Here is an 18,828-nt window from a genome sequence, read left to right as displayed (position 1 = left end):
GATGGGAATCAAGACGAAATTGCTTTGGATGGGAGACCAAAGCTTTTCCACCAGACCAGTTGGTGAGTTTCTTTGGAGACTTTATGCCTGAACTAACTTAATCAGGGTTATCCTTGAGAATTGTTAAAAAAAATCGTGGGTCAATGGCGAGAAAAAAATTAGTACATAGTACATAAATAAAAGGGTCTTTTTTTTAATTGGCTTTAAAAATTAAAATTTTAAATGGACTTATTGGGTTATGATTTGGTTTATGCAATTTCATTTTCTTTTAACAGAGATGGGCTTAAATGAATGGAGTAATTGGATTTAAGTATTAAGAATACATACTTTTAAAATAATAATAATAATTTTTTATATAAAAAGTCAGGACTACTGGGATGCTTGGACAGGGAGCGTTCGCCCTCCCCAACCCTCCTAAAAGCTAACAGTGAACTTAATGGTGAAAGGGTTTATAAATACTTTTAGAATGCTACAAAGGCATGCATGTGAGTCCTATTTAATTATAGCATAATCGAGAGGATAAGCTAAATGAGGTCGTGCTATTAACAACAAGCTATCAAAAAATGGTAGTTTTGAGCTGTTGGCTCAACCTTTAGATGGATTGTTACAAAATTACTGGCACGATCATGCGGTCCGACTAATTCTTGATGTCGCCATTCTTGTATAGCCCTCATATGAACAGTGTAATCCAACTTTTGAATATTTTCAATTTAGTCATTCAAATTAGGTCCCACGTTATCTTTCCTCCATTTCGTATGTTCGTGTTTTTCCTTTTCTTCAATCATTCCCTATTATTTGTATTAAGTTCTTTGTAGTTTCTTCGCCATTTCATTAGTCCCATCATCGTCAAGTTTTCACACGTAAATTTTCCATTATGTTTTTTCGTCTCATCATCATCATCAATTTCTTTCGTCATTTTCCATTATGTTCTTTGTAATTTCTTCTGACAATATACTTTAATTTTCCACTATTTCAACAAACAATAATATTGTGATTGGAGGTCAATCTTAATTTCCACGTCAATGGCCATCATCTCTCGCTTCTTTTTCCTCCTCTTTAGTCCGGTTCTGAATGTTATTCAACGCAAAAAGAAAGTGAAACAGAGCGATTTTTATACACGCATATTAAAAGAACAATTTGGGCTTGATCACCTTTAGTAACATGATAAAACCCGAAGACTTGGCGTTCTTGAAGGAAGATGACGGGGTAGCATCGCTTCCAATCATCGGTAAAGGCGCGTGTGGAGTAGTATACAAAACCGAATTACATGAAAGCAAAGTCAAAACAATTGCAATAAAGAAGGTATTAGAGACTCCAAAAGACTTTGCAAAGCTCACTGATTCATATACAACGATTATAGATCAAAAAATTAAGCAAATGTTTCCGTCCGATGAGTTTTTCCGGAGTACTTATGAGATGGGTTCGATTATGTGGATGAGATACTGTGAGGATGCAGAACAATTGATCGATCCGAAATTGAGGGGAAACGGGTATGAAGAACAAATGTTTCTTGTTCTTGATTTTGCTTGCTCTTGTACACTTGATAATCCGGCAGAGAGGCCTAGTAGTAGAGATGCTAGAAAAATGTTGACCAATCTATCACTATATGCACGTTTGTGAATTGGAACAAAGATGCAAGCAAAAGATGAAACGGTACCACCCTATCCATGTCAAGTTTTATGTCAAAGTTGAATTCATCTTACCTCTTTAATCTTCTATCCAAATGTTTGTATGAAAATATGTAACATGTTTTATATCATATTAATATTTTGTCCTTTAAATAATTCATTTAAGAATCTCATTTTACTCTTTCTCTCTGATTATCCATTACTAATACGGCATTTGCAATCAATTTGGATGATAATTGTTCTATACATTTGTGTTTGAAAAGATATGGACCAGAGGGGTCTTTGGATCGGAAATAAGCCTTGAGCACCAATCATACACTCGGAAATAAACCTTAGGGAAAAGCCTAGAGCATCAATCAAATGCTCAGGGCTTAAAACTTTTAATAATTTCGGGCCCCTCTTGATATCTGAAATTTCAGGTTGGTCAGGGAAAATATAATTATGAAAACCACAATTTAAAATCACTAAATTAAAAACTAGAAAGTAATAATCAAACTCTTACTCAAATAAACTGAGTAATAACAAAGATTATGAATAGGTGATACAAGATAAAAAGTCATTGAAGGTCATATTAAAATAGTATTGAAACACACAAAAAACGAGTAACATAACCATCATGATCGAATCTGAAAACGATGGAGGGGGTGGGAAAATGAAGCTGAGATCGTCGGGGGATGGGAATCAAGCCTGAATTGCTTTGGAGGGGACACCCTCCATTAGATCAGTTAGTGACTTTCTAATTGGAGTCACTTCAAAAAATATTACAGAGACACTCGATGTTTCATTTATATCCAGTCCCGTGTCTCCAATCTCAACAACATAAATCCGCAACTGACTATGGACTTTGGCGAACAAAAATGGAAATCTTATGCCAAATTAATGACCTTTTCCACAACAAATCTAGAACTGGGCTAGCTTTTGAAATGCATGTTTAATATTTTAGAATCTTTGTATCCTTCCAAAACATAACACGGATTTGAAACAGTCTAGTGTACGGTTTAGCAAAACAAGATTCTAAGGCACTATTTAACAACAGAAGATCCATAAGTCAATACATCAAACTAAGGGGAACATACATCACCAGTATTGCCCCCAAACAATTCGTATGAAGCCACACGGATTAAAATAACAGGAACATTACCTGCTGCTTTGTCCATTCGTAATAAAGACAAACAAAACGATCCTAATGAAGATTAATAATGCTCCATTGGAAGCAGGTAGTAAAATGGCATTCTGAATTTAGAGCAGATGGTTCATTCGGCGACACATTCTTTATCAAAGAGTGGCTTGAGCAATTTCAAAATAGCAAATAGGCAGCAAAAGCTGAGCCAACAAAGGACTAGCCTGGTTGTATGGAGCTCAAGGGCAAAGTCAGACTCAACTCAAGGCATTTGAGTAATTTCTCCAACAACTTCCCATGTCAGTATGGCAAGAGTGCACAGATAACTTTATGATGTAGAAACCATAATGACTTCTCAATGACAAACAAGCTTAACAACTTAGAAAAACAAGTCACTTTTCTTTATTGTTTTTAAATATATAAACTCAAGTTTAAGTTATATTACATCTTTAATCAGTAAGATTATTGAAATAAATATAACTAGTTCATAAAAATCAGAAGACTAGTTTCCTTCCACTCAGTTTGAGAGAAAGGATTTGTTTTTATAAGCAGCACCGCATATTTATAATTTTTGTAGAAAAGTATACAGACAATCCTTGTAGAATATAACACAAACTAAAACTGTTTGTTTTACAGTTTAGCAAAACTTGTTTCGAAACACACGATCCAAAAGGTTTGACAAGTAAAGCACAACTTGATAATGGAAACTCCATAAGAACACACATCAAAGAGAGACAAAAAAAAAATGAAACATAACACCTGATCTGATAGAACTGTATTTGATCATAAAGTCTTGTTTTGTTCCCTATAGAGGCACCATGCTTTCAACATAACACCTTATCTGATCGAAGTTCAAATTTGACAAATGAAATTGATGACCCGAAGTGAATTGTAATGATTTCAAACATCTATTCTTCTTGTTATAAGTAGGTACACTCATCACATTCCTGGATAAGTTGCACGAATTAAAGATAATCTCATCCATATTAACAGAAGCTACAGGGAAAGAAAATCCTTGCTGGCTCAAAGGCTGGGGGATATTTATAATTTCTCTGACCCAAACACGGTTTTCATAGTCTTGTAATATCCAGATATGCATTTCGGTTTTCGTGGCATCATCATAACAACCAACTGCAATACAGTCATTGACTTTAATCATGTACAGAGGACATATATCCCCCTCAAAGTCATAGCACAAAACACCTTGAGGCGGCTTAATTATCGAAAACTTCTCTGTTCGTAAGTCAAACGCCAAAATTTCAAACGAGTCTTCAAGCATTCGATGTACTACACTATTAACACAAACACTTTGGCTGAAAAAATCGACGCAACAGCGATCCCAACCAAAACCAATCGGAAGCTCCGCATGGATCGTTCTCCATGCATGACTTGATGTAGAAAAAATCATAACCGATTTAAGCGCTTTCCTCATGAGCAAAACCATATGTTCGTTTCTAGACTCGTCGAACCCAAAAAAGTAACACGTTTCGGTATTCGTGACAGCATCAGGATCGGGGAGCTTTAAAATGTTACGCGTGCTAGGGTTAATGAGGAAAGTGTGATTGCCCATGAAGTGGTTGAGGTGAGTAAAAAATACTAAGCCGTTCAAATGTTCGGCTTCGGTAAGATCACGATGATGATAATAATAATAATAATAATAATAATAATAATAATAATAAGAGCCGTCGAGTGTGATGAGATGAGTGACGGGTCCACCGTCAGTGGCTGCGGATAGAAAGTGGCGTTTGCGAGTAGAATAATCGTAAGCGGCAATGAATAAGGCGGTGCGATGGGCGTGAGTGAGGTGGAGTTTGGTGAATGATGGATCATGGATGCGGGTGAGCCATGGTTTGGAGAGTGATCGGAAACGGAGTATGGATTTGACCGGGAGTCAGAGTAGGATCTCTTCGATTATCTCATTTGGAACTGAAGTGTTTGCTGTCACTTGATGACCTAGGGTTTCCATTTTCCGGAGAAATGGAAGTTGAAGACAGGGTTTGTAACTTTATACTTGACTTTTTAGGGTTTAGTCCTTTCATTTTAATTTAACAAAATTATAGAAATTGTCCTTTATGTTTACCCCAAATTTCACTGATGGTCCTTTATCTTTCAAATTGATTATTATTGTCCTTTACGTATAAAAATATTACACAATTTATCCTTTAAGCCTAACCCCATTAAAAAATCTCGTTAAGTTGTGTCATGTGCTGCTCACGTGAGGGTATTACTATAATTTTACCCTATTAAAAAAACATTTTAGTTTTATCCTAAACCCTTCTCTCTGCTAGAAAAAAACCCAGACTCATCATCTTCTTCTTCATAATACCCCTTCTTCCAACCTACCTGCAACTAAACACCAGAGTCGGCCCTATTAATTCATCCAATGCCACCATAGCTTCACATCTGGCGAGCCACAACCACCGTCTTCTCCGGCAAGCCACCAACACTGCCACCGGAACCACCATACACCATTCTCTCTCTCTCTCTCTCTCTCTCTCTCTCTCTCTCTCTCTGTAACATCCTAAAATTTCGTATTTAATAAAAGAAAGTTGTGTTTAGTTATTGGGCATAAATAATTAATTAGTATAATTAAAGATCATGGACTTGGACTAATTAAGATGGATCAAAGGGTAATGGGCCTTAGGTCCATGGGCTTTAAGGGATATAAATACTCCTTAAACCATCCCTAAAACCCTAATCCTCATTCTTACCTTCCATATTTGCCTATCACACTCAAAAAACACACACACCTACACATATATATACACGGCCGTTAGGGTTGGGGCGAAGTTAGGAATCGAGTAGACGATAGTTCAAGTAGATCTTTGTTACATGAGCTATATACAAGATCTAGGATTCTTAATCAAGCAAAACGAGATCAAACGAACACGAAAAGGTACGTTTCGATCTTAAATTTTACGTTTTTATTAACGTTTAACCTTGAAACTTAGAACGAGATTAGACCGGGTGTAAATGGAACGTTAAGTTGCAAACTTGATGTTAGAAACAAACTTAAGAAAACCCGCGTCTGCTTACGTATCGTTTAAAATAAACCGAAGGTCTTGTATTGAACGTTTTTGAAATTAAAGGTCCAAACTTTACATGTTTTCGGGCCAAATCAAATCCAAAACGACAACAGGAATGATCGCAGGATGGTTAAACGCCATACCCGGGATTTCATGTTGAACGATGGTGATTTCGGGGAGGATTAGGGACGAACAGGGCTGTAGCTGGATAACTTCGCTGCATGCCAAGTTCGCTCCTGATCAACTTCGTTCCCCAGTAAGTTCGCCGGTAAGTTCGCCAAGCATGTTCGCCGAGTACTAAGTTCGCTTAACATTAATTTCGCCTAAGGCTAAGTTCGACGGATGGTTAACTTCGTCTCTTGATAAGTTCGCTGAACCTTAAGTTCGCCGAACCTTAAGTTCGCTTAAGTTAAGTTCGGTAACGAATCGGATTACGAATCAGACTTAAATTGTTATGAGGAATGAGTTAACAAATTAGAAAACGAATTAAAATCCTAGTGAAAAATGTGTTAAGACAGTTAATGTAAATAAAATTTTTCCAAGCTGACCTGGCAGCTCGACCCCAGCTAGGGGCTCTGCCCCTTGGACCCTGCTATGGGCTGCTGCCTCTAGAACCCCGCTGCTAGGGGCGCTGCCCCCGGACCCCCATTCGTTGTGGGTAATAACTAAGACTAGAAAGATGATATGAGTAGTGATAGTTAATTGATACGTGTAATTATTATACAGTCAGCCGTGCACAACTGAAGAAAGGGATTACCATTAACGGTAAACGTAACCGCATACATGTGAGTTTCTAGCCTCATTTCCTTGTTATGTTTTCGGGGCTATGTGCATACTTGATGTGAATGTTAAGTGTATGTCTTATTGACGATTGTGATAGTTATGTATGTATGCTTGACAGTACGTGAACGACCTTCGGGTATTGCACGTATTGTTAAGGCAAGTATAGTGTAGTATGTATGATATGTGTATGTGAATAAAGGAGTACGTACGATTATGTTGTGTATGTTATTAAATGTATGGATACGATAATGAAAGGAAAGGTAAGGTTAAGGGGTTGCATACCCTAATAATATATGTGAAGGATAAAGGGTTGCATACAATAATAATATATGCGAAGGATAAAGGGTTGCATACCCTAATAATATATGCGAAGGTAAAAGGGTTGCATACCCTAATAATATATGCGAATGTTAAAGGGTTGCATACCCTAATAATATATGCGAAGGCTATAGGGCGTAATGCTATTTAAAACGTAAGATAGTATATGAAAGAAAGTGTGAAGGTAAGTAAGTATATTATAAACGAAAGTATGAAAGTATGTAGTTATGAATGTATCGTATGTTATGTGATTAACTAGAACTCACTCAGCGTAGCTGACTTTTAGTAAGCACGCAGGTGAGTAGAATGAGGCAGATCGCTTGAGGAGACACGTGGCATTGAATAAGAGGCTGGTAGAGGCTGGCATCGGAAGACTCAAAACGTGCTATGTTTTAATTACTTAGTTTTTGAAAGACAAGTTGTTTGTTTACGACAAGTTTTGGATCGTTATGAAATGTTTATGAATGTTTTATTTTCCGCGCAAAGTTTTAATTAACTCTGATATTAAGAACTATGTTTATGAGTAAATCCAACGTCCATGAGGCACCGGTAATGGGGCCTTACACACTCTCTCTCTCTCACACACACACACACATCTACCAACACTACCAGCACCATTGTCGTCCGACCAAAATGAAACCCAAATCAAAATCCATTAGCATATTCCGGTAAATCGGAACCTAACAGAAGCCACCACATCGTACACCACCGCCGCAACCCTTTTAACTCCAGAAACTTAAGTTTGAACAAAGGAAGGCAACCGTAGTTAAATCGAAGGCCATTCATTGTCTTCCGGACAAATCGAAACCCTAATCGAAACCCGTTCATCGTCTTTCGGCCAAATCGAAACCATAATCAAAGTTTGTTCATCGTCTTCCGGCCAAATCGGGACCATAATCGAAGTCTATTCATTCTATTCCGCCCAAATCGAACTCTGTTCATCTTATTCCGGCCACATCGGCTTATATAAGCTAATAAGCATAAGCTTAAAAAGTTAAGCCAAACACTAAGTTAAGCTTATTTTGTAAAAAAAAAACTAAAAAAGCTATAAGCTTTGTTAAAAAAGCTAGGCCAAACACCCCCCCTGTTTTGTTATTTTTGTTTATTAATGATAATTAAAGTATTTTTATTTAGTAGTTGAAATGACTGATTTGCCCTCATGTGTAATGCATATTACTTTTTCTAACGAGATTTTTTAACGGGGTTAGGCCTAAAGAACAAAAGGTGCAACATTTTTAAACGTAAAGGACAATAATCATCAATTTGAAAGATAAAGGACCATCAGTGAAATTTGAGGTAAACATAAAGGACAATTTCTATAATTCTGTCTTTTAATTAAATTTGTTTTTATAATTAAACTAACCCTAAATAGTTGTTTTTTTAAGTAAAGCAACAAGTTTCTTTTTCCAAATGGTGACTGTTTGTTTGGTACGAGGAAATGAAATAAACGATGGATTAATTAAGGCAACATAACTAATGGAATGGACACCGAATAATATTCATCATTATCATTTCATTGAGATGTTTGATTATCATGTGAGAATGAAATGAATAATTTCTTTGTGTTGTACGTTTGATAGACAAAAAAAAACAAAGAATAAAATAAAAATGGTAGTGAGTGACGGTGGTGGTTGATTGGTGATGGTAGGTGGAGGGTAGGTGATGGTAGATGGCGGCGGTGGGGGGGTGGTGGATGGCGACAATGATGATGCCGTGGTGGTGGGCGAAAAAGATAATAAAATGAAAAATAGAAAACACGGGGTTTATTTCACTCTTCCTTCCTAGTTTCTAGAGCACCCTCCATGAGTCCATGCTATTTACACATACATATGGTTTACAATGGGTCTTGACTTACTTGAGGGTCAGGATACCCATTGGGCTTCAAGCCCATAGACCCTGTAACGGGTTTCTTGTAATGGTAGTTTGCATCGTGATCCAACTAAATGAGAAAATATCTCACATCATGAACTTGGAAAATGAAAAGTTACTCATTTGAAGTGCTACCCTAGTCCTTACATTAACCGTGCAGGGTTTGGTAACAAGCACAATATATTACAATACAATACAAAATCTTCAATTCAATACATGTAGGATAAGAAAATGGGACAGCAAATTCAAAATCACTTGAAACGTAGACATGAATTTGTTAAAAATGTTCTTTAACACAAAGTAGAAAAAAAAACTGATACTCTTATGTGTATTAGACAATGGATATAGTGGTTCATCACTTCATTGATGCATTGTTTGGTGCTCCTTAATTATATGAAAAGTTTCAAATAAGATAAAACTGATACTTCAAGAAAAGAAACAAGAATATTAATAATTTATTTAGATATATATGTGTGGTAGGAGTAGAGTATTTAATTTAAAGCAAGAAGGGTAATTTAGCCATAGACCAAGTAAAAGGAAGACCTTGACTTCATAATTTCAGTGGACCTTGACCTCATAATTTCGGTGCTTTGCTTTCATAATAATAAGGGTGTTGAATGTTGATTGTTTTGTCACTCATCACAAATGGGGTGTGAAAGACATGGCTGCCGTATGGATCGGTTTTGGTTGATTTTTTTTTATATGTTACTAATATATTTCATTATCTGATGTTGATGTTGAGCCGTGTTAAATAATCTCTATTTACTTTGTTCTTTATAGATATTATCGTGATTTGGGTTGTGGTATTAGGTAACCTTTTTAGTAGAGGTACAACTAGAATTGAATCAAAAGATGTTCGAATAAAGTGGTTGTGAGAAGTTTGATGGTCGAAGTGAGTTTTGATGAGATCAAACTGCAGCAAATATGAGTGTTGCACGTTGGGATCAAGTGTTTGTGTTAGTGATTTAAGAGGTTGCGCATGTTTGGTCATGTGAGAATATGACAAGCTACACATTTGATGATTGTATTGACTCGAAAATGTGCTTACACATGTGGGTTCAACAACATCATCCATAACCTTCAAGAATGCATCATAATTGATTAAAGGTGCATAGGAAAATCTTGTACTTCTCATATCTCACTATCTAGGGCGAAGGCCGGAGAGGATGGTTGATACTTGATAGACGTTGTACGGAGCTTGGAAAATGACTTTGTGACATCAAAGTTTAAATTAAACGGTTCTAAAAGATATTATGTTTTCATCACAAAATGTTCACTTTGGTTGCCTATAACTAGTAAACAATGTTCGTATTCATGCCACACACGAAACTAAAGAATGATTTAATACCAACACCTTTGTATCATGATGTCTCGCAATAAATGTTGTAGTTTGTATCGATTTTGAACATGGAATATTGGTTTTATATAATTCCAACTATGTCTTATTGATAGATAACAGCCTAAATTTAACTCTCTTGGCTGGTGGCGGTCCCAACTAAATGTGTATTTTTTACCAACAGTCCGCGACTGATGGAGTCAACCATATGTTAATCTACGTTTACGTGGCACGTCAACGTTAATAATCATTTGTTTCTTTCTAAGAAAATTGGTTTTAAATAATCAAAACTATGCGGGTTTTTTTTAGAAGTGTGGCTTATTTCAAACATTTGATCACAAAGGGATGTTGGGTATTATTTTTAATCACAAGGGGGGTTTTTGGGGTTAGTATTAACGAATAAGAGAGTAATAGATAATGAAAAGCTTTATGTCAGAGTAAGAGTTAATTGTTATTGATAGTGACGAATAAGAGGTAATTGTCATTGCTAGTGGTGAATAAGAGTTAATTGTCATTGCTAGTTGTAAATACGAATTAAATTGCCATTGCTAGTGCGAATAAGAGTTGAAATTACAATTGCTAGTGGCGAATAAGTGGTTTACAAGTCTGATCTCTCCTACACCCCTATTATTCCCTTATTCGCCAATACTAACCCCGAAAACCTCTCTTGTGATTAGTAATAATAACCTAGCATCCCTTGTGATCAAATGTTTGAAATAAACACCACTTTTAAAAAAAATTCAAACTATGCCCTATTAGCAAAAAACAATCATGGCTAAATGTGTATTTTTTTTCCAACGGTCCACTAGGCGTGCCACATAAGTAACAGACTAACGGAGTTAACCATCCGTTAGTTGCGAACCGTTGGAAAAAATGCACGTTGAGTTAAGACCGCCACCACTCATATATGACGTTGAGACTGTTATTTATCGATATGGCATAGTTATGATTATTTTATTTTAACATTTTCTTTTGCCAATAGATAAATGAAGTTGTGATATGTATGATACAGACTTCGAGGAACCTGATAATGATCCTCTATCGGTGAAGAGGTAGGTCCCAGCAGAGCCCAGTTGGACCCGCAAGACTCACCTTGAACAGGGACGTCTGCGCGATGACCAACTGCTCCAGCAGGACCCACCATGCTCAAAGAACCTTACGCGCAGTACGCCAGCTGTACCCGCAGGGAAAGCCTCCCAATGGTGAAGTACCCCGCCTGTTCCCGCAGCTGCGGGTACAAGCCATCAGGGAAGGCTACCCGCACTAACAGCAAGGCTACACGCACAAGGCATTCGTTACTTCAGTTGTCACATGAAGGAATGAGCAAGGCGGGAACACTCCCGCCTAAATGAGCCAGTCCGTATGCTTCTGGAAGGTCTTTCGTACTATACCTACTAAGGTATGGACGGAACAGACAGTTTGACCAGAGCAGCCCATGAACTAATCACAGGGTGACAGCTCACCGACAACAATACGAGGAGGAGCACCCTCTAGTACTGTTTGTCACTATTAGCCGCTGCCTACTCACCAACCCTTACGAGGGGACGTGCGCAGCCTACAGTTGGTGGAACAGTACATAGCCAGCAGTAAAGGAACAGTATACAGCCGACCTTGTTACTGTTGGCCGTAACCTATCCACCAACCAGCATGGCCTGTGCATACGTCCACTGTTGGTAGAACAGGAATACTATTCAGCCGGCTGTACCTGCTTGGAAACCTACCTTCGGCTATAAATACTCCAACACCTTGGAATGGTAAGGACATCATCTGATATCTCAATCTTATCTAGCAATCTCTTAATATACTCTTATATTCAGAGCAATCTAGTCTGATTCTCACGCCGGATGGTGGTCACAAGGAGGAACCCCCCCCCCTTCTCAGTGACGAGCTTACGGTGTCTGTTTTGCAGGTCTCCTGAAGAACAACCTTCTCAGCTAGATCTCATCCGTGGGAAACATTACTTAACCCCCAGATTATCTATAATCTGTCCAGGGTTCACTTAGTGTTTCTTCATTGGCGCCATCCGTGCATAAAAGCTAGAACTATTTTAGTTTTTTCAAAATTTCTGAAGAAATGGTTAACGTTACTCCGGTCCAAAGGCCAGTAACCGACCAAGAAACCCCGGTAACCACAACCCCAGCAACTGGGGGGAACACCGGCGGTTACACAAATCTTACGAACACTACCCCGACTACCCAAGCCGGGGCAAGTGCAGTAAATATTCCACTGGGGTTCACTGACACCCAGTTGGAAAAACGAACAAGGGCCCCTCGCCAAACACTAGATCAAGTGAAGGCGTGGGCCGAAGCACGTCAAAGAGAATTCCAAGCTGAATTGGATGAACGCTTGCGTTCAGCTCAACAGGCTGACGAATTCGGTAGTACTCGCCAACACCTCAATATGAGCAGTGAGTGCGAGTACTCAGACGACGAGAGGGAGTCCGATACCGACGCAAACCCTCGCCATAACGCGAAAGGGAAGCGTAAGGAAACGGACGTCCAACCAAAAAGGAATTTTGGGGAAGCTTTTAAACCAACTGCGGAGAGAAACCCGCGTGACTTCTCCAAAACCTTTAGACCAACTGCTACAAATGCAGGGAAGTCAAAATTCGCAAGGGACATTGCGGAGGCAATCGCCCCGAGAAGTGCCAAACAGATGTCCAACATTGGCACTTATGATGGTCTATCCGACCCAGACGACCATTTGAACAGGTTCATTGCGGGGGCTACCGTCAGCAACTGGACGGAACCCACGTGGTGCTACATGTTCCAGATGACTCTGGTCGGAGCGGCCAGGGCATGGTTCGATCGTTTACCGATCCACCACATATATGACTGGGCGGACTTTCAGAACAAGTTCAGCCAGCACTTCAGCCAACAGAGGAAGTACACTGAAGAACAGTGGACGATCCTCAACTGCGCGAGAGAGGAGGATGAATCTTTACTAGACTTCATCACCCGCTTCAACTCCAAAAAGCTAAGTCTCGGCAACATAAGTGAAGATCTGGTTCGCGCCGCTTTCATCCAAGGCGCCGAATACCCAGAACTTATCCGCACATTGACGGGTAAGGATGGCATGCCATCAACATGGGATGCCATCATGACGGCGGCAAAGCGCTTTGCCGAGACGGAAAAGCAACTGGGAAGGGATCTTCCCCAGAGTACACACCTCTACACGCAGAGGAAAAGAGAGAACAATGTCCGGATCGCCCGGCAGAACAAAAAAAGGAAGCTAGGTATCTGGCAGTCAAGGGTAAACTTTGACACCTCATCCAGCTCTCGCCCTCTTGTTGGCGGAAGAAGTCACACACACCCTTCAAGCCAAAAGCACCGGTGGACGCCACTCACCAAAAGCGTCACGGAGATATTTGCCACTGAAAAGCTACCGTGGCCAAAAGCTCCAGCGATCCGGCACCGACCTAATGCGGATCAGAGCAAATCCTGTGACTTCCACGGGACCAAAGGTCATGGTACGGAAGAGTGTACATCCTTGAAAGACATTGTCGAAGCATTCGTCAAGGATGGAAGATTGGCACACCTGGTGGCATCAATCAAGAAGGGAGGACGGAACGACAACCGGTACCGGGGCAACGGACGAAAGCCCGTTGACATCAGCATCAACATGGTTCATGGCAACATCAGAGGAAGAAAAAGGCGAACGCCAGAACCATGCGCATGGAAGGAAGCTGAGGTGCGCTTCCCGCGAGTGCCAGGAGGACCCAGCAAAGAAGGCCCTATCGTCATAAAAAGCCAGCTGGGGCACTACATCACTTCTCGCACTCTTGCTGACAACGGCGCCTCGTCAACGGTGATGTACAGGCAGTTCTTCGACAAGCTAGATGACGAAGACAAAGAGCGCCTGGAGACGATTTGCGCCTCGATGGAAGGGTTTGATGGCAGCACAAGCACCTCCCTGGGTATCCTATCTTTCCCCGTCACTCTTACAGATGGAAAACACTCCCGCACAGAGGATGTAGACTTTGTCGTGATGAGGAAGCCGCACCACACGTACGACATTCTCTTCGGGAGAGACGGGATGGCAAGATTCAACGCCGTGGTATCCTCAGTCCACGGCATGATGGGATGGCCAACAGCTGAGGGTGTAGCGATGATCACCGGCATTCCCCAGGTATGCATCGCATCTGTCTCATCTAAACCCAAACCAAAGATGGCTAAACCAACCATCACCGAACCAGAATGATGGGCCTTCAATGGCAAGTACCCTGACCAGGCCGTTACCATTGGCCCAACAATTGTTGATCCCACCCGCACCTTACTTAAGCGCTTATTACAAAGGAACGCCGACATCTTCGCGTGGACACCAGCTGACATGACTGGTGTACCCCGGAGTAAGGCAGAGCATAAGCTCAAATGCGATCCGGCTGTCACACCGATTGTACAAAAGCGTAGAGTAATGGGGCCAGAACAAACTAACGCGTGTAGAACCCAAGTCAAGGAACTTCTTGACGCAGGCATCTTACGCGTTAGTAGATATCAAACTTGGGTTGCAAATCCCGTAATGGTACCGAAGAATGACAAACAATGGCGCATGTGCATAGATTTCAAAGATTTGAACAAAGCATGCCCCAAAGATTGTTATCCGTTACCTGAAATTGATCTTAAGGTGGATTCGTTGGCACCATTCCGCCTTAAATGCTTCCTGGACGCGTACAAGGGGTACCATCAAATCCACATGACCGTTGATGATCAGGACAAAACCGCTTTTCGGACGCCCGATGGCACATTTTGTTATCAAATGATGCCATTCGGACTTAAGAATGCCGGGTCCACATACCAACGCCTGATGGACAAAGAGTTTCATTCCCAAATTGGGAGGAACTTGGAAGTCTACATGGATGACTTGGTCATCAAAAGCCCTGACCCAGAAGCGATGTTGAAAGACATCGAAGAAACTTTCAACACGCTCAGGAAGATAAACATGAAGCTCAACCCGAGCAAGTGTGCCTTTGGAGCGGAAGAAGGGAAGTTCTTGGGGGTCATCGTCACTAAAGATGGCTTCAGAGCGAACCCTGAAAAGGTCGAAGCCATTATCAAAATGGAATCACCTACTACCATCAAACAGGCTCAGACACTGAACGGACGACTAGTGGCACTTAATCGCTTTTTGGCAAACCACGCGGATAAGTCGTTCCCCTTCGTGTCAACGTTGAGAAACTGTTTGAAAAAAACGCACTTCCGCTGGACACCAGAAGCGGAAGCAGCTTTTCAGGAGATTCGGTCACGCTTGATCGAACTCCCAACACTCACAGCACCAGAAGCGGGAGAGGAGTTAATCCTATACCTTTCCGCAACTGATAGAGCAACCGGGGCAGTCCTGCTAGTAGAGCGAAAAGGCATCCAGATGCCAATCTATTATGTCAGCCGTATCCTAACAGATGTAGAAACCCGGTACTCTACCCTCGAAAAATTAGTCTTAGCACTTTTACACGCCTCACGCAGGTTAAGACGATATTTCCAGGGTCACCCAATCACCATACTCTCCAACTTCAAACTTGCAAACGTTCTAGGCAAACCCGAGTTATCGGGACGCCTAGCCAAATGGGCAATTGAGTTGGGAGAATACGCGATAAAGTATAAGCCAAGACCAGCCATAAAGGGCCAGGTTCTGGCCGACTTTATTGCAGAAGTGCCTGCATCGCGGGAAAAAGAGTGCCAGGAAGAGGCTCAACCCTCTCCAGCACAAGACATCAATGATGTCTGGCAACTCTACACCGATGGGGCAGCCAATAACGAGGGTTCAGGCGCAGGGCTAAAGCTAACCAACCCAGCGGGCCAAGAATACACTTACGCTATTCGACTGAATTTTCCAAGTACGAATAACGAAGCCGAGTATGAGGCATTCCTGGCTGGGCTGAGAATTGCGCGTAAGATGGGAGTGAAAAACTTGGAAGCCCACGTGGATTCCATGTTAGTAGCCAATCAAATCAACGGGACGTACACGGCCGTGAATGACACAATGGCCCTGTACCTCGCACAAGCAAAATCCCTTATGCGCGATTTCAATGACTGCAAAGTCATACACGTCAAGCGAAGTGAAAACAAATCTGCGGATGCGTTAAGCAAGCTTGCTTCATTAGCCTTTACCCACCTAGGAAAGGATATCCGCATTGAACTCCTCGAGACACCTTCGGTCCCACACAAGGAAATTTGTGTCATCCAAACCGGGACGGAAATGTGGATGACACCAATAATAAAATACTTTGCGACAGGTACACTACCGGAGTCCAAAACACAGGCAAGAAAACTACGCTGTAAGGCACTGAATTATCAACTCGTCAATGACATCCTTTACAGACGTAACTTTCTTGGCCCACTCTTAAGATGCGTGGACAACCAAGATGCTGACTACCTCCTAAGGGAAGTACACGAAGGCATCTGTGGAGTACACGCAGGTCCCCGCGCTGTTGTAGCCAAGCTAAACAACGCGGGATACTTTTGGCCGGGGATGCATACGGATGCACTGGCATACATCAGAAAATGCAGGTCTTGCCAGCTTTACGCACCCAACACGCACCGCCCGAAGAATGAACTTGTTCCAGTCACTTCTTCATGGCCATTTCAGAAGTGGGCCATCGATGTGACAGGCCCATTTCCTACAGCAGCAGGAAATGTTCAGTTCCTAGTGGTAGCCATCGACTACTTCACCAAGTGGATAGAAGCAAAACCTTTAGCCCAAACAACCGCGAAACATATCAAAAAATTTATTTGGGAATTTATTATTTGTCGTTTTGGACTTCCACAGAATTTGGTGAGCGATAACGGCACCAACTTTGCTGACAAGAAGCTACAACAGTGGCTAAAAGAACTTCAAATCACCCACACCTTTACCTCAGTGGCACACCCGCAAGGTAATGGTGAGGTGGAAAGAGCAAATAAGAGCATCGTCGAAGGCATCAAGAAGAGACTATTGGAACACAGATCCGGCTGGGTGGACGAGCTTCCGCACGTCCTTTGGGCAAACAGAACGCTGAAGAAGGCCAGTACGGGAGAAACCCCGTTTAGCCTCACTTATGGCACTGAAGCCATGGTCCCGGTCGAAATTGGTCTACCCTCACCAAGGGTCTTGATTCAGCCAGAAGACAATGATGCGGAAAGACGGTTGGATCTTATGCTAACCGAGGAACGCAGAGACTTAGCCGCAGTGCGTGAAGAGAACTACAAACGACAAATGCAAAAGTACTACAACACGCGGGTAAAACTCTGCAACTTCAATATAGGAGACTACATACTGCGTAACAACGAGGCTTCAAACCAAGAGCGCCCGGGAAAGCTGGCCCCCGTCTGGGAAGGGCCATACATTATCAAAGAAGTCCTGGGAAAGGGCGCATACCGGCTCGAAAGGCTCGATGGCACTCCCATCCCAAGAACATGGAATGGAGCTCAATTACGCAAATGTTATATGTAGATCAATTCCAAAACTTGTAAAGAAAAGGCCTAGAGCCACTTCTAATGGAAATGATTCTCCTTTCATAATGTGTTTACCTTTATACTTATGAACTTCCCACTGGTGCCGGTATTCACCGCATAAACGGGAAGAAGTAAGTCATTACGTGTGGAAGGCGGCAAAACCCGCATAAACACAACGTTAAAAATAAGGGAAACCTACACGCAGGTCAGATGTAAGTAAAGTTTAGCCATCCTTGTAAGTGCAAGTGACGGTCTTACCCGCACAATCACGAACAAGGAAGCAAAACTTCAACCTATCATCTACCACGTTCAAAGGTTATCCTAAAAAATAAAAAAAATAAAAAAAAATAAAAAAAAAAAAAGATAAGGAAAACCTACACGCAGGTCAGATATGGGTAAAGTTTAGCCATCCTACTAAGTGCAAGTGACGGTCATACCCGCACAATCACGAAAGAGGAAGCAAAACTTCACACCTATTACCTACCACGTTCAAAGGTTAACTTATCCTCAAAGATGAGGAAAACCTACACGCAGGTCAGATATGGGTAAAGTTTAGCCATCCTACTAAGTGCAAGTGACGGTCATACCCGCACAATCACGAAAGAGGAAGCAAAACTTCACACCTATTATCTACCACGTTCAAAGGTTAACTTATCCTCAAAGATGAGGAAAACCTACACGCAGGTCAGATATGGGTAAAGTTTAGCCATCCTACTAAGTGCAAGTGACGGTCATACCCGCACAATCACGAAAGAGGAAGCAAAACTTCACACCTATTATCTACCACGTTTAAAGGTTAACTTATCCTCAAAGATGAGGAAAACCTACACGCAGGTCAGATGGTAAAGTTTAGCCATCCTACTACGTGCAAGTGACGGTCCTACCCGCACAATCACGGAAGAGGAAGCAAAACTTCACATCTATCTACCACGTTCAAAGGTTAACTTATTCTAAACACTTGGAAAATTGCTAATTTAAACTAAAGTATGTAAGTCATATAACGTTTATAAAGCAAGGAATCCAATGAATCAAGCGGTCTTAGCCGCACAAAGATTTACATTTCATAAATATTCGTTACAAGAATGGCCGGGTAACTACCCGCCTACAAGAAAGTAAATCTATACAAACTAAATCTATCCTAGCAGCGGGAAGGGATCTTCAGGATCAGGCTTCAGGGCCACTTCCACTTGGACCAGCGCCGTCAGTAGAGCGTGGCTGTTCAAGGAAAGCCTTAAGGATAGGTAGCCCATCATCAGCAGCAGCAATTTCATTCACCTTCTCCACCACCGGATGCGGGAAGGCGGCGTATTGATTTACTGCT

General features: G+C 41.3%; 2 protein-coding genes across 2 annotated transcripts; one reads left to right on the top strand and one right to left on the bottom strand.

Moving 5' to 3' along the window:
- The first annotated feature begins 1,161 nt into the window (after window positions 1–1,161).
- LOC143595274 (leucine-rich repeat receptor-like serine/threonine/tyrosine-protein kinase SOBIR1) lies at window positions 1,162–1,620 on the top strand. The gene has a single exon (XM_077074333.1). It carries the CDS (start codon window positions 1,162–1,164, stop codon window positions 1,618–1,620), a length of 459 nt encoding a protein of 152 aa, XP_076930448.1.
- Window positions 1,621–3,416: 1,796 nt separating this feature from the next.
- LOC143595261 (F-box protein At5g65850-like) lies at window positions 3,417–4,346 on the bottom strand. The gene has a single exon (XM_077074323.1). It carries the CDS (start codon window positions 4,316–4,318, stop codon window positions 3,554–3,556), a length of 765 nt encoding a protein of 254 aa, XP_076930438.1. The 5' UTR covers window positions 4,319–4,346; the 3' UTR covers window positions 3,417–3,553.
- Between the last annotated feature and the right edge of the window lie 14,482 nt (window positions 4,347–18,828).

This window comes from Bidens hawaiensis, unplaced genomic scaffold (genome assembly GCF_021521415.1).
Source record: "Bidens hawaiensis isolate Kalapana, Puna unplaced genomic scaffold, B.hawaiensis_p1.1 tig00044853_1, whole genome shotgun sequence".
Taxonomy (NCBI): Eukaryota; Viridiplantae; Streptophyta; class Magnoliopsida; order Asterales; family Asteraceae; genus Bidens; species Bidens hawaiensis.
This window is presented reverse-complemented; position numbering and strand designations above follow the sequence as displayed.